Here is a 24,430-nt window from a genome sequence, read left to right as displayed (position 1 = left end):
GAGTCATGTAGAGTTTTACTGCAAGTGTGTCAAACCCCCCAAAACTAATTTTCTAAAAACAGAAGGACTTGTAGACGTGAATAAACATAATCCGCAGAGCTCTGAATGCAAGAAGTCAGTATGATAAAGCAGCACATTTAAAACCACTAAATGATTTTGCTTTTATATGCATTGTTTTAAAACAATAGCATTCAATTGGGCAGAACAGCTGCGTTTACAAAATGCAGCCTCTCAAGGGTTTTTCTTTGAGAATCAGTGAAAATGCGCTGGAAATTTGATATAAACAAAATTACTCAACAACAGATTCCTTGTTATTGCTTTAATACACCCATTAGACTAGCCCCTGCACCCCTACTTAGCATGTACTTCTTGTATTCTTGTATTTCTACTCTAGTCTATACATTGTTACAGTCTGTCAGGTGAGATGTAGGAGAGTAAATGGATAATATACTCTCCTTTCTTTATTTTCAAATCAATCTCTTTCTACACATGCGTTCAGTCATAGACATCTGACTTTGATTTACACAGGCCTTCCCTCAGCATTCCTGTACTTCCTCAGTGCAGTCCTCCTAGTCTAGAGGAAAAGCCTCACGCCCGGCGGAGAGCAGACGAAAGCTGTCAGTCACACTAAATGAGACATTCTCTTCCCTTGACTGACACCACTATCAGATCTATAGCCTTACAGCTGAGTTAAATAGATACATTTACATTCACTTGTTCAACAGACACTCCAGAATGTGCACCTGGAGTCTTCCAAGTATTTATGACCTATTAACTGAAAACCTTATCTTTGTTTGATCATTATAAGTCTAATTATAAGTGTGTAAATCTAAATCTATGAAGACAAAAAGCATGTAACAAATGTAACAAACGCATTTACATTACAGTAAAAATCATCACATCACAGGAAAACTTGTAAAACTGCTATATTTAAGAAACTCCTGAAGACAGAGCTCTTCAAAGAGCACTTACTCTCCTAACACCTCTAACAAACTAACTAATTCTAACCTCATCTCCATCTTCCTCTTCTCTACTCTTCTATCCCATTATTTCCCTCTGACCTCCTTAAGGCCCTATCTATAGATGCTTTATTTTTAACTTCTATTATTTTTGTACTTAACCTCATCTGTTATATGCACTTCAATATTGTAAGTCGCTTTGGACAAAAGCGTCTGCCAAATGTAATGTAATGTAATGTAATCTACTTTGTGGGAGTGTGTAGCTGCAGCTCTCTAAGCTTCCATGCTACTGTGTAAAAAAACTGTATAAAAAATGGAGATCAGATCAGCTATGTATCGGTATTGAGTGATTTTCTGCCAAAATGTATGATCACAGATCAGCTGATATTTATCTAACCAGCCAATCCTGAAACTACAGAGTTTGTGCATGATTACAGGACCCTGTAATCATGCCATTAAAGCCAGTGTTGAAGTCTGCTCCATTGCTGGCTCTGCTCAGTTTCCCTGGAAATGTAGTATTCAGCACCTCCCTCGATTGTTTTTGTTAATTAACCAGCTGTACTCAAAAAGGATCAGCAAATCAGAATCGGCCCCAAAACATTATCTGTCTTTTTGTTCTTAAAAATAGCAGAACTTCAATACAACTACCAATACTAGTTTTAGCAGATAGTGAAATATTAGTTCAAGTAACTCCATTCGATATCCAAGAAGTGAACCTATAAAAATTGGGTTAAATATGAATATAAATATACTGTATTTTCCGTACTATAAGGCACACTGGATTTTCCTTCTAAATTCAGCAGGCAAGACCAGTAAAGCTAGGCTAAGTTTAGTAAACAAAACTGTAATTCTTAAAAGAAAAACATTTTAAACGAGCGCTGGATGCAAATATATACAGATTTCTCTCCTGAAAACTGTTTTATGGGCGAGTAAAGCACTTCCTTTTATTTATAGTAAGCGTAGATTTACAGATTTCCACTGCAGCTGGAGTATTAGCATTGGCATTAGCGGTTACCTTGTTTTTACATGGTAAACGTGCAGGCTACATTCTGAGATACTCGCCTCTGAACAGCAAAAGAGCTAGCGCTGTGGTTAGTGGCTAATGCTAATGCTGCTCCAGCAGTGCTATCCGGGGTTAGTAGCAGGCTACAGGCCGATAATACTCACCTCTGGACAGCCAAAGAGTTAGTGCTTCGCGGATTAGCAACTAAAGCTAATACTGCAGTATAACTAAACTGAAACTGCTGTATAACTCTGTACTGCAGTGGAGTGGCTTTACTGCTTCTTACAACCTGACTGGTAAAATTCATACATAAAGTGCACCGGATTATAAGGCACACTGATAATTTTTGGGGAAAATTGAAAGGATTTGAAGGCTGAAATAAGTTGTGTGTTGCAATACAGAGGAGACAGGTTTCCAGACCACAGGAGAGGTAACAGAGACACTGTTGAGACTGAGAGAAGCTCATTCCACCACTCGGGGGCAAGATACTGAAGCAGTGAAACCTCTTTAAACTCCATGAAGCAGGTTTATTTAAGTCTACAAGCGCAGAGTCTGGGGCATTGCTTCTGCTTCCCCACTGCTGAGGAGCTACATTGAGTAAAACCCCATTCTCTCATTCAGCTGCCTCTATACTACTCTTATTGTTCGCAGCACTTCCCTCGGAGCACTTGAAAATTGGTATCTCGGATGATCGGAACAATTAATTTGGCGCGTTCCCCTTCAAGACCATGTGAAGGAATTTCAGTGATTGAAAATAATTAGGGAAACATGGCAGAGCAACTCAATTTTAATTAGAAAGCCTTTTTTTATGTTGTGGAGCAGGACTGAATTGCTATTTGCATGCAGCTGGAATACAAATGCGCGGAGTTGTTGAGCTCTGCCGCTGGAGGAGGCAGATGTGCATGCTTCACATGCTGAACTGATGAGATGAACGGAAAAGCTTCTGTGGGAGGGTCCCGGATGGAGCAGGTGACGATAGAAATCTCTCTTTAGAGTAGATACGCCATTATAGTCCATATCTGGACTGTGTTTGGTCATTTTTTCTACTGGTTTGGGGGATACTAGGCTTATTGATACTGGGCTTGCTGAATGAATACAGATTTGAATGATGGGGCCAAGTATCAGCAGAATAGCGTTTTCCTGCTGGTTTGTTGTTTTTGGTTTTGTTTTCATAGCATTAGCTAACTGAAGCTTTATGAAGCCATTAATATGTGTGTTAAGGTAAAGCCTTAGAGTATGTTTTGCTTTATGTTTAACACCTTGGTTTCCATTGCAAAATGATTAAATATATGATTAAATATAAACATTTTACTTCATATGCAGATAATTTACACAGTCGCTGTTCTGGACCTGCTTAGTGCACCCCAAGCGGTTAGAAATTCATCAGCAACATTCCAATTGTTTATGCTCCCACTGGTCACCACAGCTTTGTGCAAAGCATAAAAGCTTTTGATTGCTTCCTTTCTACTAGAGAAGCTAAAGAAAACCAATTGGCTGTATATTGATATTGATAGATTTTCAGCCTATTTATGCAGACAACGATCAGCCAATAAATGAGTCGGTTTGGTCAGATCAAATGATCAATATTTTGTGAGTTGCTGCAGCATTGCATGAGGTCACATGATGCTGCAGTTCCTTAATGACAATACAGACTTCATATATGGCTACAAAACCCCATTTTGGAGTTTTGTGAGGGAAGCAAAGCAAAGATAAAAAAAAAAAAAAAACTATAACCAGATACCCCTCTTAAGAGTACTTTACTTAGCACAGTATAGTGAGGATCGGACAGAGCAGAGCTAAAAAAAATAAATAAATAAAAAACACCACTAAGGTAAGGCTCAGGTTCATAGGTCATTGGGCCCAACTGCACAGGAATTCACAAACTCATATGCAAGGTCAATATGGCCAACTATGATCATACTGAAATGCATTTGTAATTGCGATCTGGCCCAAAAACACTGATCGGAATATCTCTCTTAGCTCCTCTCTAAGCCTCGCTTTGCCTCGCCTCCACATACACATGTTCTCCCTTTCATAAAGTAAGTTTTTTTTTTTTTTCCAAATGTGTGATGTGAGCCTGCAGTGGAGAATAACACTCTTTAAGCTAGTGATAGTTCTTAAAGAGAGATTCAGAGTTTAGAATACATCTACTGCATCTGTGCAGCAGCGCTGGAATCACAGCGTGAGGAGTGACAAATGACAGAGTGCGGATGTGCCCCGCGGTGCGCGAGCCGTGTTTGGACAGTGTCGTCGTGGCGGGGGGAAAGGTGGAGGGTTTAGTCGCAGCTTTTGGAACACCTGTGCTGAAGCCGTGCCAAGCAGACTGCCTCTGCACTGACCCTCAGTGCAGTGTGACCGCACACATCTCATCAGCTAGCTTGTGGCACTACACTCCAGCACGCTGCAATTATGAGCCACCCTCTCTCTCTCTATCTCTCACTCTCTCTCGCGTTTGGAGAGGAGGTCATGTTAGGGTGCTCTCGTTGCTGTTTGGAAGCTGGCGCTGCTTGTTTAGCACAAATAAACACTCGCGCAGACAAATGCTTGGCTTTATTTGTGTAAAGAAACACTTTTTTTTTTGTATCGCACCTATTGTAGCACTGGCATCCATCTCCCTTAAAAGACTTTTAGATCTCTCTCTTTCTTTCTTTCTTTCTTTCTCATGCTTTCATTCTAGCTCTCACTTGCTCGCTCTCTTTACGTCGTACAGCTCGCTCAGCCATTACATTTCCGAATATCCACTCTCAAAGAATTACTCGCCTCAGAACACAATTTCTTTTCCACCAGCTTTTGTGGCAGGAGGAGAATTTTCACAGTCTGCGTCGCCCTTATGCTGGGCAGGATTTACTCAGCGGGGCTGTGTGGCAGCACACACTGGCTCTTTGTCACATGAGCTCTTTGTCAATGGACACCAAAGCCGCCCATTCAAATGGCGACCTCTGCCGCCCCCCCTGGAGACAATGCCGCTTCCTCGCCGCAAAAGCCGAGAAGAGAAGGCGCTCGTTGCTGAGCAGAACGGACAGAATGGATGTATGGAAGTTTTCAGAGCTATCGCGGCTTCGTCCTCGCCGTAGCCAAACAGCGGCTTGAGCCGTCTCCATACAAAAAAAAAAAGTCTGGAGGGGTTGCATTCCTCAATCTCTCATTCAATCACTAACTCACTCCTCTCGCTCTCTTTCTCGTTTTCTTCTCTAAATGCATCATCATGTGAGGCTTCAATAGTGATTAAGTGAGTTGTTTCCTGGAATGGATGGATGTATAGATGGAAGGAGAGAAGGAAAAAAGAAAAAGAAGAAGAAGAAGTAGGGGAGGAGGGAAAGAAAGTTGCAGAGAGGGGAGTGGGGGAGGTTGGGGGGTAGCTGAGGAGAGGATAAACAATTTCAGGCCTCAATAAAAATGGGGAGAAAAAGAGAGAGTAAGCCTCTCCTCATTCAGTTCCACCACAAAGCCCGGCCTCTTGTGCGCGCCTTGTTTGCCAGCCTGCTCGGCTATTGCTTTCAGTGTTGCGGATCTGTTACATCTTAGAGGACAAAAAGATGATGAGGAGGGTGGATTAGGACATGCTGGGGTGGCGTGAGGAGGCCTGGAGGAGCGCTGAGCTCTTTGTTTGGGGGTGGGGAGGAGGAAGGACGTGGGGGTTTCCGTCCCAGAGTGCGCAGCTGCGCTCCAGCCAGGAGGCCACGGGTTTTAACTGAGCAGTTTTTTCGCAGGGTCGTGCAGATTGCAGGTGAAGTGAAGGGGAGTGATGAGCCAAACGATAAGTCTCTCCTCAATCAAATACCTTTAATACGCAGAACAAAATCTCATCTTTCTGTGAAGGTCAGACAGTGCAGGAAACGCACAGTGATCAAAAGCAGGGCCGAATCGATAGGGAGAGGTTAAATTCTGCCGTAATCCCAGTATCGCTTCTGAGGTAAGGGCCTGGATACGCTAAGCTGTGTGTGTTCCAGTATAGTGATCTGGCTTTGGTTCAGAGAGAGAGATCTCATTGGCGTCTAATGCCTTAACAGATGTGGACAGACCCAGTTTTGCACTGGAAGGAGCGAGAAGTTTGACTTTCAGCATTTAGTGAAATGGATTAGTGACTAAACGCCGTGCTGTGTGTTAATCTGCTGTGTCAGAATGCAGCGAGATACCTGAATCATTGAAGTTATTACTGACATGTAGCAGTCAATATATTTTACCCTACAATTTAGTCCAGTCCGATTTTTGTGTTTGTATAAACAATGCAGCCGCACAGTATAGATGAAATAAATGTTTTTAGTAAAAGTTTATATAATGAAACATTCTGCACTGATTTATTTAGTTTAGTTAGTTTGTTTGTGTGAGTGTAGAGTGGTACATACTCTGGAATGTTGGATATCTGTTGTTGCTTATGGACTACTGATGTGAACTAGAGCTTAGATCAGGCCCAAAATATTCAGCCCGACCCGGCCGAGTCCGATTTAGTAAGTAGAGCGTTAAAACTGAGCTTTATAAAAACATTTTCGGGCTGTCTGAATGAGCGGAACCCCTTTTTTAATGATAATAATTAACATTGCAACACTAAAGAAGCATAGACCTATTATTTAAGGAAAATGTTTATTTAGAACAGATCTCCAAAAGTTTGAAAAATTAACACTGTGAACAATGATCCACAGGCTTAAACCTCAGTAAATTAGGCTACAAGAATGATGTCTGAAGGACTTTCCTCTAATCTAATAAAAAATAATCATTATTTAAGAATAGAAAATATTTTTTAATAACTAAATATTTAAATTGAGCTTTTAGTCTATGTGCAAAAACACAAAAAAATAGTAATAAGGCTATACATTGCACAAGTGGAGTGTGCACTGCACACTTGTGCAGTGGTTTTGTGGATTTCTATAGCATGTGTATTATTGGTGTATTAGCGTTCATCTCCATCAGTTCTAAAACAAATAAGGGTGTGCAATTCACCCACTGATAAAATATAGCGTTTCCACAATAGTTGTTTAGTTTCGTCCGATGTAACTAAACTCTATTATTTATCTTCTGAAGACTCTCCTCAATGTTGCCAGCTGTGCAGTAATAATGTCTGTTAAAACTTGGAACTGGATTGGAATTAAAATTGGTAATGCTCACTAATCGTAAACCTTTTTTTTTTTTTTTGCTTTGCTGTGTTAAATACATATGTTTTTCTTTACCTCCCACAGCACTTACAGAACCCAGCCAATTTCCAGACAGCCGCCACAGAGCTACTGGACTGGTGTGGTGACCCGCGAGCCTTCCAGAGACCCTTCGAGCAGAGCCTGATGGGATGTCTGACGGTAAGACAGCAGCTGCTCCTCTTCTGTCCCCCCTATCAGTGGCCAGAGACGGAGGTTAAAGCAGAAGTCATGCTTCACATAGCCTTCTGCCCATCTATCTCTCTCTCACTTACTCATTCATCTCTGTCCACTACCTCTCTCTCTCCTTCTGTCTTCTCTCTCTTTCTAGCTCTCTTTCATACCCTTGCCCCTTTTTCCTATCTTTTTATCCCCAGTCTTTCTGTCTTGCCCTGCCCCCTCCCCCTTATACACACACACACACACACACTGAAGTACACACTCAGTTTCCTTGGGCTTCCCTCTTGCTCTGTCCCTCTCCCCTTTGCTCTGATAAGACACTGGTACTTAAGCACAGGTCAGGCAGAATCAGCCACCCTTCCCAACTTGTGCTGCAGCTCCTCATCGATTATGGCAGGAGGCCAGTGACCGACACCTCCAGCCTCGCGCTGGCCTCCAGAGCAGCTGCTTTGGGTGGTTGTAAGGCCACCCTCTCCATTGATTTGCACCAGAAAGCCTGTGAGCAATCTCAATTCTTCACATAATGATTTACTGAAAACATATCGGAAAAAGAGTGTCTTATCAACAGCTGCGTTTACTGATTGAACAGTCTTTTTTCTATCTTTCTATCTTTCATTCTTCTTTTCTATTTTTTGTATAAGAGCAGCTGGAGGAAATACCCCAGATGAATCTTCAGCTTATGGCGAGAGATTATGGGACTTATTGGCAAACTGAAGGAGCATTGAGTAAACGACAAAATAATCATTATACTTTAAATAAGGCCTTAAACCTCTTAAAGCCCCGATTAAATCCCCCAAGAATTCAGCCACTCTTTGAACCCTCTTACTGTATATAGCCTTTTGCCATTTAATTAATTACTGTAAATGCTGCGATCAACAGTTCATGTTCAGAACAAATTCCACCTAAGATCTTTATCCATTTTTGTGTACAGATATGCAGAAATATTCAATGGCAGGAACTTAAAGGTAGGATTTTTGTACACAGTGGCAGTCAGTGCATTATGTGTCATCAAAGGAGTGCACAGATATAGATGGCGAGAGAGATTGTGAGTGGGTGTCAAAACAAGCGTGAACTTGAAATGAAGGATAAGGATTGCTCTGCCTTTGATCTTATGGCAAGACCACCCATAGCCTGGTGGTCAAGGATACAAGCTGATTCGGTGCTGTTGCGGCACTTACTGTATATCACATGGACACACTGTATATAGAACTGTGTACTGGTAATACTGTCACCTGGTTTTGGCTGTAGAGTTTAGAAAAAAACAATATTTGCAAATTGTGTGACTATAATATGTATATAATATGATTATCTATGACTGTAATCAGTGTAGGAATGTCAGATATAAAAGCTCACTTTTTAGCTCTTAGCATGTTAAAGGTAGCTAATTTAATATACAGAAAATATTGTCTATGTAACGTGATTATAGGCAAATTATCATATCCAATAACCTGATGCCAGCAAGAGCATAGAGCTACACGTTTGGACTATGGAGCTAACTTAGCTGTTAGCATACTGGCTAATGATGCTACCATAAACATCAGAAATTTACCAAAATATTGTTGACGATAAAGAGTGATTTAAGCCAATTTTGACTTTTAGCTCGGTTTAGCTGAGAAGCTAATTTAGCAGCTAGCTTGTTAGCTCATTTGGTTACAACAAGCAATAAACCACAAAGTGAATATAATTATACCAAATTTTTATATATATATACACTACAGTACACACTGATTTTCAATATGTAACTGTATAAATGCTTTGGTTGAGGAGGATGATGATTTGTGATTGTTCTCTTAGCTGAGGAGCTGAAGTAGCAATTAGCATGCTGGCTAACTCAGCGAATAACAGAAAGATGACTGACTTTAAGTCAGTAATGTATGTTTTGGACCCACAGAAATCACTGCAGAATTATGGATATCTGGCAAAACTACAAAAACTGGTGAAACTATTTTGTCTACTTTATTACATGTATCTAATCTCTGCAGTGTACTCCTTTTGCTTTTTTTTATCAGTTTTCATGCATCTTGGCATGTTCTCCTCCACCAGTCTTACACTATGCTTTTAAATAGGTTTATGCCACTCCTGGTGTAAAAATTCAAACAGTTCAGCTTGGTTTGATGGTGATTGTGATCATCCATCTTCCTATTGAGCATTATATTCTAGAGTTTTTTTAATTTGGTAAAATCAGAGAAGCTCATCATTTTTAAGTGGTCTCTTGTTTTTTTCCAGAGTTGTATTTATATATTTCAGTCTAAGAAAGACAATGAACTGGAGGCAGGCATATGGGATCATGAGTGGGTGGAGCCACTGTGGAGCTGAGGCTGTAGTGAGCCGAATGTAGGCTAGGCAAGTCCATGTGGAGTTCCCCCAGAGGGTAGACACCATGGCAGGTACTCTTACCACCACTAAGTGTGTAATGGCCGAGCACCATGTAACCGTGTAGCGGCTAGTGTAACAGTGTTTTGACAAAAGAGGCCTGGCTGAACTGCAGTCAGAGCACTAATTGCACACGGTGTTGCAGATATTACAAGAGCTTCTTGGGCTGTTTTCATTTTCCGCTTTAACTCAGCCCCACATTGCAGGCACATAAACTGCTTGTTAACATCTAAGAATGTGCCTCATGGGCTGCAAGTGGATAATGACTGTTTGTCACCTCTCTCTGCAACAAGCAGTGGTGTAAATAGAGCTAAACGGAGGAAAGCAGCTTTAAGAACGCATACGAATTTGATCAGGCTTAACCTAGACACAGATACAGATTCATTCAAATATGTCTGGTTTAGCTTCAGGACCAGTCTTTCAGACATGATCAGGAGAGATCCCTAGTGGGCTCAGCTTCAGTAGTGGGTTGGAGCGTTACTGACCACCCCCCACGTCCTACCCTCATGCCCCCCAGCAGCAGCCAGGGTGATTGGGAGATGAAAGCGAGGAGCCGATAAGAATGCTGGCTGACAGATGCGGACATGTCTTACACATTGGCCCCTGGGGCAGCAGGTAGCTCTCTCTCTCTCTCTCTCTCTCTCTCTCTTTCTTTCTCTCTCCGTCGTTCTCTCCCCAGCGCATGCAGACGCACCTCGATTGTCTCCCAGCCGCACGCTCCCTCTCAGCTCTCACTCTGCCAAATGATAAATGACATATCCAGCCTGTCAGTAGCTTTACCAACGACAGCTATCTGGGAGTGCACTGTTTCACAGTCTTTTCCTGTCAAGCCGTGCATATCTGCAGCGCTGTGGGCCGAGTGATTGGTCGTGTTTTTGTTTGTCTTAAAGGAAATATATTGGATGTTTTTTTTTTTCTCTTTCTGAGCTGTGAGTCGGCAGAGAAAGACCGTCTGCTGTTTTTTTTTTTTTTTGTGCTATTGTTGCGACAGCCTCACCTATTAGCTACATGGCAAAACTGTAAACTAGGATTTGCTTGGTTCAGTGACCTGAAATTTTGCTGTTGAATCACATAATATTTCGGGCCAGCATTCTGAGAAAAGAGATTATGAGGAAAAGGCTTATGAGAGGGAACATTTCTAAAGCCCGTTTGAATCTATGCTAGCCTGCGTGGCACCGTGCCTGGTTCATACACTTGGCAGATGCAGTTGCAGAAGGGAAATTAAAGTTTGGCAGCAACTCTGCATTTCAGCTTGTCTAAAACCCTGCAAAACTGCAGGATAAAAATGTCTCTGGGTTTTCATTAGAAGAGATGCTATTCATCAGATCTCTGAATCCTGTTAAGCCATCAGTGAATTATTTGATTATTAAACCGTGAATAAAAAGCTGTCTACGCAGGTTAGTTTGTCATTTTTACTGTTAGTGTTTCTCTTTCTCTCCCATGGCTGGCGCTGTCTGTTTCCTTTTTACAACTGCTGAAATAAACTGTGACAAATGTCAATGGGTTCATTTGCGTCAAACAGAGTTAATAAGTGGTTTATTCCGCCGTGCGGCGGATACAGCAGTGTTTGGTTTGCTGCTTGTTCTCTGTGGTCTAGTATCAAAACCTTGTAGCTGACAGCACAGGTTAAAGATCAATGGCAGATGTGTTTTGGTGCATTTCTAGACTTAACAGTGGTATATTTTTATGTGTGATCAATGCATAGAGCCATATACAGCTCTGAAAAAAGAGAGACCATTTACAAATGATGAGTTTCTTTGATTTTACCCAATTAAAAACCTCTGAAATGTAATCAAAAGGATGATGGGTGAGCACAAGCCAATAAACCAAGCTGAACTGCTTACATTTTTGCACCAGGAGTGGCATGAAGTTCTCCAAAAGCAGTGTGTAAAACTGGTGGAGGAGAACATGCCAATATGCATAAAAACTATGATTAAAAACCAAGGTTAGTCCACCAAATATTAATTTCTCAAATATTAATTGTTATTTCAGCCATTTTTCATTTGTTGCAAATAAATGCTTTAAATGTGTCGATGTTTTTATTTGGAATTTGGTAGAAATGTTTATTTTATTTAAACATATAACTATAAATAACAAAATCAGAGAAACTGAATTAGAAGTGGTCTCATATTTTTTTCCAGAGCTGCAGTTTCATAATGTGAAGAAGACTGCAGAACTGTAGAATCGAGGCAAATGGAATAAATACAGAAATGCACAAATTTAGAGCAAAAATGGAAATCTGTGTAGGCTTAATACACATAATGGCATGTTTTGGTCTTTGTTCACATACATAAAAATTAGTGGCGTAATAGCTCATGGACAACTCATGATCCATTCCGATTGTGTGGCTCTTGCATAATTAAACATAACGAAAAAACTGTAAGAAAAATAAATAAATATTTCCCACCTAAAAGTCTGAATGAGGAAAATAAATATGTGAAAAAATAAAGCGAATTTCATCGGGTCCTAAATGCCCTAAATCCAGTCGTGTATATATACGTCTTGAATTCTCTGGCAATGTCAAACAAACAACCGTGTTTGTTTTAGAAACAGAAGCTGTATCCTTCACAGTCCAGAGTTCTACACTAGAGGAGTCTAGGATATATGTGTGTTTTTTGAATGTTCTTTTAAGAGAACCGCCTTTGACTGAATCGTATTGTGGAGGCGGACGTGTTCTCCGCACAAGGCCTTTCATATTGCACTCTAACTTTTGGGCTTATCTCCAAGCTTTTTCTTTTTTTGTTGTTGTTGTTTGCTACAGATCAAGGCCTGTGCTGAAAAAGGGTTTGAATTTGGAGTTCAGTGGGCCAAGTCTAGGCTCAGGTCTCTGCGGAACGGAACATTCAGAGAACAAACAGTCTCCGTCTGCGCAACAGTCTCCCAGATCTCCAGGGAAAACCCATCAGTCCTGCCCCACGAATACCAACACAGCCTTAAAACTGTGCCACATCAGTGGAGGTGGCTGTTTTCTTTTAGAATGTATTATTCATGCCGGCAGATAAATATTTAATATGATTGCATTAGAATGAGGAAATTGCTCCACTATGAGTAGTTTGTAGAGAGAGATTTTGTGTATAAAGAAGAGAAGGAGCAGCGTGGAGGGCGTGGCGCTCAGCACACTGCCGGTTCAGGCTGCTCTCATGGGGGTCTGGAGTAGAATTTCAAGGAAGCTTAATTGCACATATCTTATGTAGAGCCTGAAAAATTCAGAAGGCCTGGTGCTAAGCAGGGAGTTTAGAGGAGTTCACTACAACGTCCGCTCGTACCGCTCTTCCTTCTGCCTGTTTTTCCCTCCTCTGCTGAGTGCAGAGTCCTGTCTCACGGAAGAGGAAGAGCTTTTCCCTCACACATCTGCACAGACACAGTCAAGTAGTCAAGTAATTCCATAGTGGCCTAGCCACTTTTACTGCAAGTATGGTGTTGGTGGTTGAAAATGCCGTGGTTTAGTGTTGTAGTAGAACTGCTATTACATGAAGTGCGGAGAATTGTATTCAATTATGTCTCAATTTAGGCAATTTGCACCTTTTCTTACACTTTACACTTTGACCAAAGTTTAGTAGGTTTCACTAACCAAGATCATTATACACCTTACACTTACACTCCAGCTAGTAACAGTCTTCTTTTTTATTGTCTGTGGACCGAAATACATTTATGTTTACTCAAAGCCTGTCACAATAATTACGTCATCAACTTTTTGAACAATATATGGATGGACATATAACCTCTGTCATTTTTTCTGATCTCCATATTGCCTATTGTATTTACTTCACGAGGACAGTCCATTAACATGAGTGAGTCAGTATGACAGCAAAAAACAAAAAAAAAAGTGTTATGTATTTTCCAATTACAAAGTGTAAAATTTCCAAATGAATTTTAATTTCTCTTAAAAAGTGATGTATAATAATTTTATGCTTCTGCTGAGTTATTCTTATAATGACTAAACAGTTTAATGGTTATCTTGACAAGCATGTTACATCTACACCTATACGTATTGTAACTACTTTCCTACATACAATATATGTGCTTATAGAAACATACACATTTGTATGCGTTATACGTTTTTGATAGTTCACATTCTGAAAAAAATAAGAGAGAACTTAAAAATGATGAGTTTCTTTGATTTTACCAAATTAAAAACCTCTGGAATATAATCAAGAGTAAGATAGATGATCACAAGCCATCAAACCAAGCTGAATTGCCTGAATTGATGCACCAGGAGTGGCATAAAGTTATCCGAAAGCAGTGGGTAAGACTGGTGCAGGAGAACATGCCAAAATGCATTAACTTTATTTTCTTTGCATTATTTGAGGTCTGAAAGCTCTGCACTTTTTTTGTTATTTCAGCCATTTCTCATGTTCTGCAAATAAATGCTCTAAATGACTATTTTTTTTTATTTGGAATTTGGGACTATTTTTGTCTGTAGTTTACTGAATAAAACAACAAAGTTCAGTTTACTCACACATACACCTATAAAAAGCAAAATCAGAGAAAGTGATTCAGAAAATGAAGTGGTCTTTTAATTTCTTCCAAAGCTGTATATATAAGTGACCTGTATCTATCTAAGTTCTGAGGAATGGTGTGGCCAGAACAGTAATGGAGTACATGATATTATTTGCAGAAATACAGTAATGCTCTGATTCTCTCTCTCTCTCTCTCTCTCTCTCTCACACACACACACACACACACACAGACTCACTCAGGCTCTCTCACAGAACAGATTTAACACACTCCTGGTGTGTCCCTACAGGTGGTGAGTCGTGTTGCGGCGCAGCAGGGTTTTGACCTGGACCTGGGCTACCGGCTCCTGGCTGTGTGTGCAGCCAACCGCGACAAGTTCACCCCAAAGTCAGCAGGTGAGACCTTTTCTGCTCTTACTCTGTTGCTCCATCTCCTCTTTTTTCCCTGCTGTCCATCGCAGTGCAGCGGGAGCTGCTCCTCCTGTGATATATCCTTCCTTTAACCCGTAGAAGGCTACGGTTGTTATTGCTGGGCTTTTTTGAATCTCTTTTTATATTAGTCATTAGTCATGAAATAACAAAACTGATTACATGGTTGGTTATATAATGACTTGGGTAAACGGTGGATTTGCATTGTGTTGACAGATCTGAGTCAGCACATTACATTTTTTTCTCTGCTTGTTTTCCAAAGGATAGAATAGAATCTACATAGTTGACAGTGCTGCCGTCAGGTGGAAAATAATGCGAGTAAAGGATTAGGGATGTTCCAATATATATATGATTGTGATCCCGTGACTCCAAACAGGGTAATCCAGGTATTGATTTCAAAGGTTCTGATCCAGTTCTGATACTGAATTTTGTTGTAGCAGAGAACCCACTGGATTTATTTTGTGCACCACTACCAGCGCTGCCATAGTAAAGAATCTTTAAATATAAAATTATTTTAGAAAAAAAAAAAACGTTTATGTGACCCAAAACCAAAAGAAAAGTTGGTGTCTTATTCAAAATCTTTGATCCATCTTAAATAGTTCAGCAGTTTTATTAAGATAAAATAAGATAATACTTTATAAGTCTCACAGCATGGAAATATACTGTGTTAAATCAGCAAAGTGATATCCAAGCACGCATAAGCTCATAAGAGAAAAATATTAATAATACCAACTATAATAAATAATAAAAAAAGTGAATAATCAATAATATGGAGAATAGTATTATATATCAGTATTTACATCATTTGCACTTGAAAAATCATTATTGTTCATTTTGTGGCTGTCTCCAAAACAGAGAGATACAACCTTCTTTCCTTTCAATGTAAAAAGAGGTTATTTTAGGTAATTAGAAAAAAAAATCTACTGGTATATTCATCAAGAAATTTTGACACAGTGAAAGAGTCAGTTTGGGTGTTCAAATTATGTAGAAAACTAAAAATAGTCAAATATGAGAGACTTGTTTTTCATTGGACATTAACGATTTATGTATTGCACACGATAAGTTATATTAGATTATATTAGAAGAGTTCCGCATCCAGTAAGTGTATAATTTGTGGCTAAATTTATACTGTATGTGCATGTTGTCCACTGGGAGCAGTGCTGGTTGTAGTGGAAGCAGTGCTGTTTGTACAGTGCAGTCAGACAGCAGCAGAAAGGAAGGACTTGCGATTCCTCTTCTTCAGACACTTGGGATGAAGCAGTCGGTCACTGAAGGAGCTCTATAGTGGTGTCAGAGTGTCCTTCATGAGGTGGGTGGTGCTGTCAGTCTTGAATGACAGTTTACCCATCATTCTCCTCTCTACCACCTCCTTTACCAGGTTGAGAGGGCACCCCAAAACTCTCTTTCTGAGCTGATATGCTGCTGCCCCAGCAAACCACACTATAAAAAATAGTGTGTACATTACAAGTGCAGAACGTAACTGCTGCATCATTTAAGGTGGACTGGAAAGTTTGGTTAGGAAAAAACTAAAGAGGTAACTTAACAGTTTAAATTAGACTAGACCAATATTTTACAGAACAATAGTTTAAAGATTTTGTTAGGTAAAAGGGCAGTCAGGTTGCATTATAAATATATAAAACAGGCTTGCAATTTTGTAACGTTTTAAAAACAATGCTATTACAATCAGTGTAGATGTCTCTTTATGTCAACTGTTAACATAAAAGTAAAGAGATGTACCAGTTTGATACCGTTAAGCCCTTTCTAGATGGGATTAGTTTTTTAGGGGGGCGTCTGTACAAAAAATATTTCACACTTCTACTCAGTGATTTCTACTCAGCAATTTAAAAAACATGAGGACCAGTGAGTTTTTTGGCTTTCTCAGTCACATGACATCACATGACATGCCCCCACCCCCCCGCCCCATTAAAAAGAAAAATACCCCAGGACCCCCTGAGAAACTAATCCTGTCCGGATAGTTTTTTTTGTGTTAATTAACAACAAATCTGAGAATGTATTAATAAGAGAAACACGAAGATCAGATAGGATCATTATGAGCCAGCAAATATGTTTCTTTTGTGATCACCAGCAAATGCCACTGCAGCCTCTAAGGGTTAAATGCAAGGTAATATAATAGAGGAAAGTCTTATAATCCATTCATCCATTCGTACAAACTGTAGGCCTGTCTGTGCATGCAGTGTCACATTTTATCACATTTCATTAAAGATCTCCTCACCGCTCACCTGTGCTCACCTGAAGAGGATGTTGTAACTCTCTGAGGCTGTACTCTGCTGCCACTTTTAGCCGTGTGGTTCTCAGCATGACCGTGCACGCACAACAGTATCCTCAGAAATGTCCAATTCATCAGAGAGAGTCATTGAGGTTTGAATCCGTACGGCTGCTCGGAGCGAGCCAACAGCTGCTGAGCAGCGTCCGCTAGTCCGCAGCCCCGTCTGAAACTCTGACCTGCTCAGCCCGGCTCTCCTGAAGTGTCCTGTTCTTGTACATTTGTCAAAGTGAAGCGCAAACGGGCATCAGCACAACAGAGATAGATGGCTGGGGAGCGCTCGGGTTGAGGCGTGCGCGCCGTACTTCATTTGGAAAAGGCCTGACATGGCTAGCTGTTAGGAATGAAGATAAACGGATGTTTTAGAGCGCCGCAGATTACCATGGTTACTGCCGGACACTGGGAGGCTCCTGGAAAGAGCGATTGGCTCTCTTGTTCCTCTGTAGAAGGAGATAATGTTTGACGTTTATTGATGAGGTTGGAGCTTGCTCGGGTAGCTGGTGATGAAGCTCAGGGAAGAAGGTGTGTGTGTGTGGCAGGTTGTGGAATCAGGAATATGAACAGTGATGTCTTTGTGTCATCAGCTTAGCAGGACCCTCCACAGCCAAAGAGCGTCTTAAAGAGGGGAGGAAAAAGACGTAGCTGCAAGCAGATACGGCCTCCATCGCGCAGGCATCCATCTCAGCTCTGTCACGAGGGCGTCTGCTGCCCCAGACAGGGAGACGACAGTGGCAGGGCAACCATTCACTCTGTCTGGGCCTTACTTCCTCTCCTTCACTCATTTCTCACCCATTCCCTTCTCATCTCACTCGCTCTCTCTCCCTCTGACCATCTTATTTACACTACCTGTCAAAAGTTTGAGGACTCTATAGTGAAATACACTGCAGATATGTACATCCACATATTGTATTCAGACACTCCTTTTACTGACACAGGCATTTAGCTGGACAGGCACATTTCATTTTGTTTAAGCACCATAGAAAAGCACTGACAATATAACACATCACTCTGCAGAAGTCGTGCAGGATTCTGAAATTATTCTAAAGTAGTGATATAAAGCCAGTCCAGAGCACTGGAGCGTGGGTGCTTCTGCCAATACATCTGGCTAAGTTTGAGTGGTGTTTTTGATCTATAACTAATTATCCATTATCAGAACATGACCTCACTCAAGACCACACTGAATGGCTAAATACCACCAGATCCTCAGAGTAATGTTCCAGAAACCTGTGTAAAGCATCACAAAGCATCACAAACACCGTTTTTCCATAATGGCAGTTTTTCTTTACATGATTCCAAACTTCATAATGAATGGATCAATAGTAATACTCCAAAATGACTGAATAAAAATAAAAAAACTCTTTTTACATTGATGCATATTGATATCTTATCTTTCACCCTGCAAGAGACAGATGTGTTTACACTAGAGGTGAGCGATACGGCAATAAAATATGATCATAATATTTCAAGGGATTTTCACAACAACGATACTCTTGGCGATATGACATAACACTGAATTGAAAAATATATGTATTTTTTAAGAATACACTACTGGAATAAAATCAGATTTGTAACAGAAGTCAATGATCCAGAATGTTATGATACTAATAATGCACTCCAAATATCTACATATATCAAGGATGGATTGAAGTAAAATGAATGATACTAGACCGATATAATCTCTAGTAGATATATAATGGGAAATGAGAACAGTGTCATTTTTTTTTTTTTTGTTGCTAAAAAGGTAGTACTCTGATGTAATAATTAGGGGTGGGTGATGTGGCACAATATTTTAGGGTGTAATACCACAATAGTTCACACAATATTGGAAAATGTTGGCGATATTATTGTGTACGATACAATATTACACTGTTATAACTTGCTAAAAGTGGTTTGAGTGATCGGGGTTGTATCTGTTTTACAGCACAACTGGCTACAGTATAATTTTGAGCACATTTGTTAATTGTAAGCCTGAAGTATATATAATTAATATTTTTTAATTGATTTTGATGCTCAGTTTCAGCCACAATATTCATTAACTTGGCTGTCCGAATGGCCAGTGCTATTTTTTATATCTGCAGACCCCTGCATGATATTACGACAGTGAATATGGTTTACACCACTCAGCTTCGTGTTCTCAGTATAAATAATGATTTATGCTTTAAAAGCCTCTTGAAGCCTCTTAAACACCTGAGGGGTTTGAGTGCTGATAAGTGATTACAACAGCAAACTGAAGTGAAGGGATTTGGCTTTATTTCCAAGCTAATATTGTCACTAACATTATCTGTATTATTTACATGTGTAATACTCAATGTATTTGTCTAAAATAAACCTGGCTCAATTTAAACCGCTATATACCTATTATTTATTAACTAAATATACAGCTTATTAATAAATACATTGTAAGAAGAAAAGAGTTTATTAATATGCTAACTAAATGCAAAGGAACATACAAGTGCTCTTTTCCTAACCAGATAGACAGTGTCCGTCTCACACACGTGATCCAACACACTAACACAGCTCACATGCACAAGGCAGTGTGTGGCATTGGGGCTGTGGTGAGAAAGTGCAATCCCAGTGAAAAGACAGTGACAGGCAGGATGGCGACAGAGGGGCGGCCGACACCAGACACTGGAGCTGAGAGCCACACTAAACGATCAATGATCAGTCAGACAAACAGTCCCAAGCTCCACACACACACACACACACACACACACACACACACAGATATACAGATACACAACATACTGCTCCTCCTCCTGTACACACCCTGCGCATCACACTGCTGTATCAATCAGAAAATCAGTATATTTGACTATACATTAGTTTCACAAATACTGAACTACTGTAGATAATTAGAGGTGGGCGATATGACAAGCATATTATATCACAATATTTAAAAAATCTGATCAGTTGCTAACATCAGACTCTAAAAAAAAAAACTACTGTTTAGATATTGTGATATATTTATTAAGCAATTTATACAAGGGACCAAAAACTACTGCACTTCATCCAGTAAAAGCAGGGCTGATTACTCTCTCTTAAGAACTGACGAAAGCCTTGATATGATCAAAACTGTACACAAGTAAATTGTCATAACAATCCCCTATTAATAATACAATTTAATACTTATGACAAGATAAATTGATAAATAGATTTAAAGGTTATTTAAAAGGTTATTCTTTTATTTTTTAAAGAACATAGAAGACACACTTAGGCCTGGTTCTGTCACAAAAATGTATATATCGACTTACCATACAAAGTATGGTCCTAACCTAAATTGTTTTTGATTACCTCAACATTGCCCAATGTGTTTAGTTAACAAAAACAAACAAAAAAAAAACATTGGGTTTGAGTTTTGTTTTTTTAGTTATTTTTTATTTAGCTAAAATTATATATATTTTTATATTCCAATTTCCAATTTCTAATAGTTAAAAGTGCATTAGTATTTAAAAGTAATGTGTAAATGCTACTGCTTTTTATTTATTCTGGCACAGTATTTGTGGTTATTGGTTATTGTGACAGAGCTACGTAGACAGAAAGTAAGCTGATACTAAACGCTTTAAGGGCATTTCAGCACTTTGTCATTTTGGAAGCAAAAGTGTAAGACAGGGCCTCACTCTGTGTACTTTTAATCTCTGCTGTTTGTCAGTCAGCGTAAAATGTTCTCTTTAAGTCTGTCATCACTTCTTTTTTCCCCTGTTTTTTTCCTGTTCTGGTGTTCTCGGATGTCGAGGTAGCGCACTCTCAGTAGCACGTGCGGCTCATCGCAGGTGCCTGTAAAGTATAGCGCACTTTTTCATGACAGACTGATAAGCTGTTCACACAAAGGAGCGATGTTATCAGTGCAAAGTATACAAGCATGCCATTTCCTATCAATAACTGATCTTCAAGGGTGTGTGTGTGTGTGTGTGTGTGTACACATGGAGGTGAGGAGTAGTCTGTCAGGGACAGGCTGGATGTGATGCTGACCTCTCTGTCAGTAGGATTAGCCTGCCGTATTAATCTGTGATTACGGGAGCTATCTGTCCGCAGTGTGTGTTTTGTGTGCGGGTGTGTGTGTGTGTGTGTGTGTGTGTTTGTGTGTGTACTCTGGAGTCTGAGCTGCACTGCTTACATGCCACAGGCAGACTTCTTACCCAGGCTTTGTTGGGCACCCCACCGGCAGGGCAATAAGATAATTGTTTTGTCTAACACCCAGCAGTCACTCTTTTGTCTGCAGCGTTTTTGTTTCGCTGCAGCGTATACTGTACTCTGTAAGTGGCGTAGTTATACACAGCGGTTCCTTTCACACACTTCACACTTCTGAACCATCCTGAAATCCAATCCAATTGGTTGTCTTTGGCTATGTTTGTCTGCTTGCAATTTGGGCAAATTGTTTCTCGAATCAGATCAGTTGAGATGACTGTCTGCACTGCTATTTTCAAGTGATCAGATGGGATTTGTATGAAACGAATTTTGTCAGATACTTACCTGCATGGGAATTTGCTGTGCATCAGTAATTAACTAATCTTTCTTGCTCTTCTTGGACCCCCACAAAGACCCTAATTTATAGAGAGCATTGTTTGTCTTATTGTGGGCATTTTAATTTGTTTTAATACCCTCAGCAGCCAGAGTCAGAGAGAGTTCAATAAGCCTCTCACTTTCTGGGTGGGTGGATGGTGCTCTCTGGCCACATCACTTCCCGTGTGATGTTTGTTAACACAGGCATCTGTTAGCTAATGTAATAAAGCTGGTGGTCTGACACCATCAGCTGCAGTTTAGTGGGAGTGGCTGAGGAGGAATATGCTAGTGTTGAATGCATTATTGGTGATAGTGGGAGTACATAAGAACGGGGATTGGATAAATGACTTAAATTTGGCGGGAAAATTAAGTAAAATTAGAAACAAAAAAAAAAAAGAAATGTGATTTGAGTGTCCAGACTGAGACGAATCTGAGACACTCTCCGATTGTAATCGCATTTTAAAACTCCTCCAAATGTGGTTTTGATCCAATTTGTAGTTTGGATCCTGTTGGCTGTCTAGACTATCAAAAATCAATCTGGATACAATCTAGAGTTAAGCTGGCAGTCTGAACACAGGCTAATTGTTTCTCAATCAGTGTGCATTTCTACCAAACTTAAAAATGTGCATTTCCTTGTTTCCTCCTTACTGGTTGTTTATATTGGAACATGGTGTTGTCAGTGGTAGCAGTCAGCTGTCTTAGATCAACAGCTTGTTCTTCCCTTAGAGCATGTCACGCTGACATTTAATAGAAAGCACATTAGTATGGAGAGTGACAGCTAATGTGTTTGTCTGGCAGGATGTGTCTCTCATTTGTACACCCCCATTCAGACAGCCTGCCATTGTTTACGCGTTTCCATAAAATATAAAAAAAAAGCATCTCCTCAAGACCTGTTTTTGCTTGCATCCAAGAACATAGATAGCGCGCCATTGTTCTTGCCTGAGATGTTTCGACAGGCTAATTGCAAGGTGTGCAGCCGGCCAAGTGCCTTTTAAGTCTCCTTTCGACTAGTTTTGGCATGAAGCGCGCAAGTCGGTAGCGACTGGAAATGTAGCAATGCTTTGTTTTCTTTGCTCAAAGTGTACTTTAAGTGTCGCACCGCCCTCACCCTCACCCACTCACACAGCCCAACGGCTTCTCTGCGGCTTGGGTTCCTCAGCAGCGCACGTCAGGTCGGGGGTTCAGCTCAGACGAAGCAGGAAAACAGACACTTGGCCTTTATTTATTTCATTCTCGTAATCATAAGAGAACACTGCGTGGAAGTAATGTGAGGAAGAAAGTTGAAAGAATCTTGACCTGCTTAACTGAGCACAGCTGTGTGTTTGTCATTTGCAGCCGCTCGTTCCACCGTGTTGCCTCATTTTCAGGTGCGTGGTGCCAATGCACAAGTCATTAACTGTTGAGAGGTCTTCTAGTGAGGGACTTCTAAATGATGTGTCAAGTGCTTATAGAGACTCCAGAGAGCGAGACAGAGATTGATACGATTCAGCTGCTCTCTGACACCTTAAAAATATCGAAAAACAACTTCCTTTTAATTTTCTCTGCCCTTAGATATGAGGTTTATGCACTTTGCAGCTGTCTGTTGTGAGATGCCACCCACATTTTGCAGAGAGAAAAACAACTCAGCAACCAAGCTGAGCATTTCTCCTATATGACTATATATTTAGCTGTTCAGGGCATTTTGGCTCAACTTTAAAGCAGAATTGTTTCGTTCCAGGCTGAACTTGTTAAACTGGTTACGGTTTTCTTTTTCGATTTGCTGTGTTCCTTAATCAGAGACAGACAGTGCTAAATACTAATGTGGTGTTTGCTGTTCAGATGTGTGTCCAGTCTCACCTTCCTCCCCTGATTTCACAGAGTTAGCAAGTTAGCATGCTAACATGCGAAATGTAGCGTGCTAACCACATGCCAGCATTTTGGACTGTTTTTAGCAAATACATTTTTTGTGTGCAGTGCAGCACAGTTCACACTCTACACTCAAAAACAGTAAGAAGAGCTTGTGTGTTCTACACAGATGTGGTCTACACCATTTTCTTGAAAATCAATCAGTCATGAAAAACAAAGCATTTTCCAGACCTGGATAAGTTTTGGAAAAATAAAAATACCCAGAAAGTTTTGGAAAAGTCATGGAAATTTGGTCTATAAAAGTTTGTTTTGGTTTATCAATGTAAAAGATCTACTTTGAGCTAACAAATACATCAGCACAGAGTTAATTCAGTAATTTAGCCCTACATAATTGAGCTCTCAGGATCCTGCACACATTTTATTATTAAAACTTGTGTGGCAGATTCATTTTAGGCCTACTGTGATCAATTTCGATAATAGTTCTAGTTGATTTTTGGTTTTATTGTCCATGTCTGCACTGATGTTTTAAAAATAATATGGTCATGAAAATTTGCCTTGAAGGCATAGAAAAATCATGGAAATTTATTGGTTAAAAAGTGTATAAACCCTGGTACTTGAAATATATAAATCTATATGAACTTGACATATATAAAGCTAGTCCCTACTTCGTTAAGCCCTCTTAGCAAACCCTCCACGCTCAGAACCATTTCATTGTGATTAGACAATATTATCATAATTTTATACCAATAGTATACTGATTATTGATAACATAATAAAGAAGTGACACATCTTTTAATAGCAATAATGTTTTGATGATTAAGAGTATTTATACCGAAATAAATAAAACTAATAAAATAAATACAGAGTCAGCATAATGGCTCATTCATGTTGATGGGCTTCTTCTGTAAATGATCATGTCAGCGTCTCATTAGATTGCTTGTGATGATTTAAGATGATTTATGTTTGTACAGGACAAACAGGTGAACTCTAATCCTCCATTATTGTTATCTATATTATCTACCAAGCTTTTGATTTTGTACTGAGCTTTAAATCATTTTCCTATGAGGTGCACAACTTTCCATAAATTGTTTATTGACTCAGAACAAGCAGCAACATTGTTTGTTCAGCATTATTGTTTGCTGTGTTTTTTTGTGCAAGCTTGAGTGTAGACAGACAGACAGACAGGAGAAAATGCTCCAAGGCTGCAGCAGCATGAGGTGTAACTGCCTTCTCCAGTGCAAACGTAAAGAATGTTCCTGCTCTGCATAGGAATT

The 24,430-nt window shown here is 40.0% G+C and overlaps 1 protein-coding gene across 9 annotated transcripts in view; it reads left to right on the top strand.

The window, feature by feature from the left end:
• zmiz1a (zinc finger, MIZ-type containing 1a) overlaps positions 1 to 24,430 on the top strand; it is a 204,583-nt gene that overhangs the window by 144,107 nt on the left and 36,046 nt on the right. For all 9 annotated transcript variants that reach the window (XM_049481286.1, XM_007249521.4, XM_007249520.4 and 6 more), the window contains 2 exons: positions 7,137 to 7,250; positions 14,389 to 14,494. In XM_049481286.1, coding sequence (XP_049337243.1) covers positions 7,137 to 7,250; positions 14,389 to 14,494 — 220 coding nt within the window. The remainder of the gene's footprint in view (positions 1 to 7,136; positions 7,251 to 14,388; positions 14,495 to 24,430) is intronic.

Source organism: Astyanax mexicanus, chromosome 7, assembly GCF_023375975.1.
Source record: "Astyanax mexicanus isolate ESR-SI-001 chromosome 7, AstMex3_surface, whole genome shotgun sequence".
Taxonomy (NCBI): Eukaryota; Metazoa; Chordata; class Actinopteri; order Characiformes; family Acestrorhamphidae; genus Astyanax; species Astyanax mexicanus.
The sequence above is the reverse complement of the archived record's forward strand: the minus strand, read 5'-3'. Positions and strand labels throughout refer to the sequence as shown.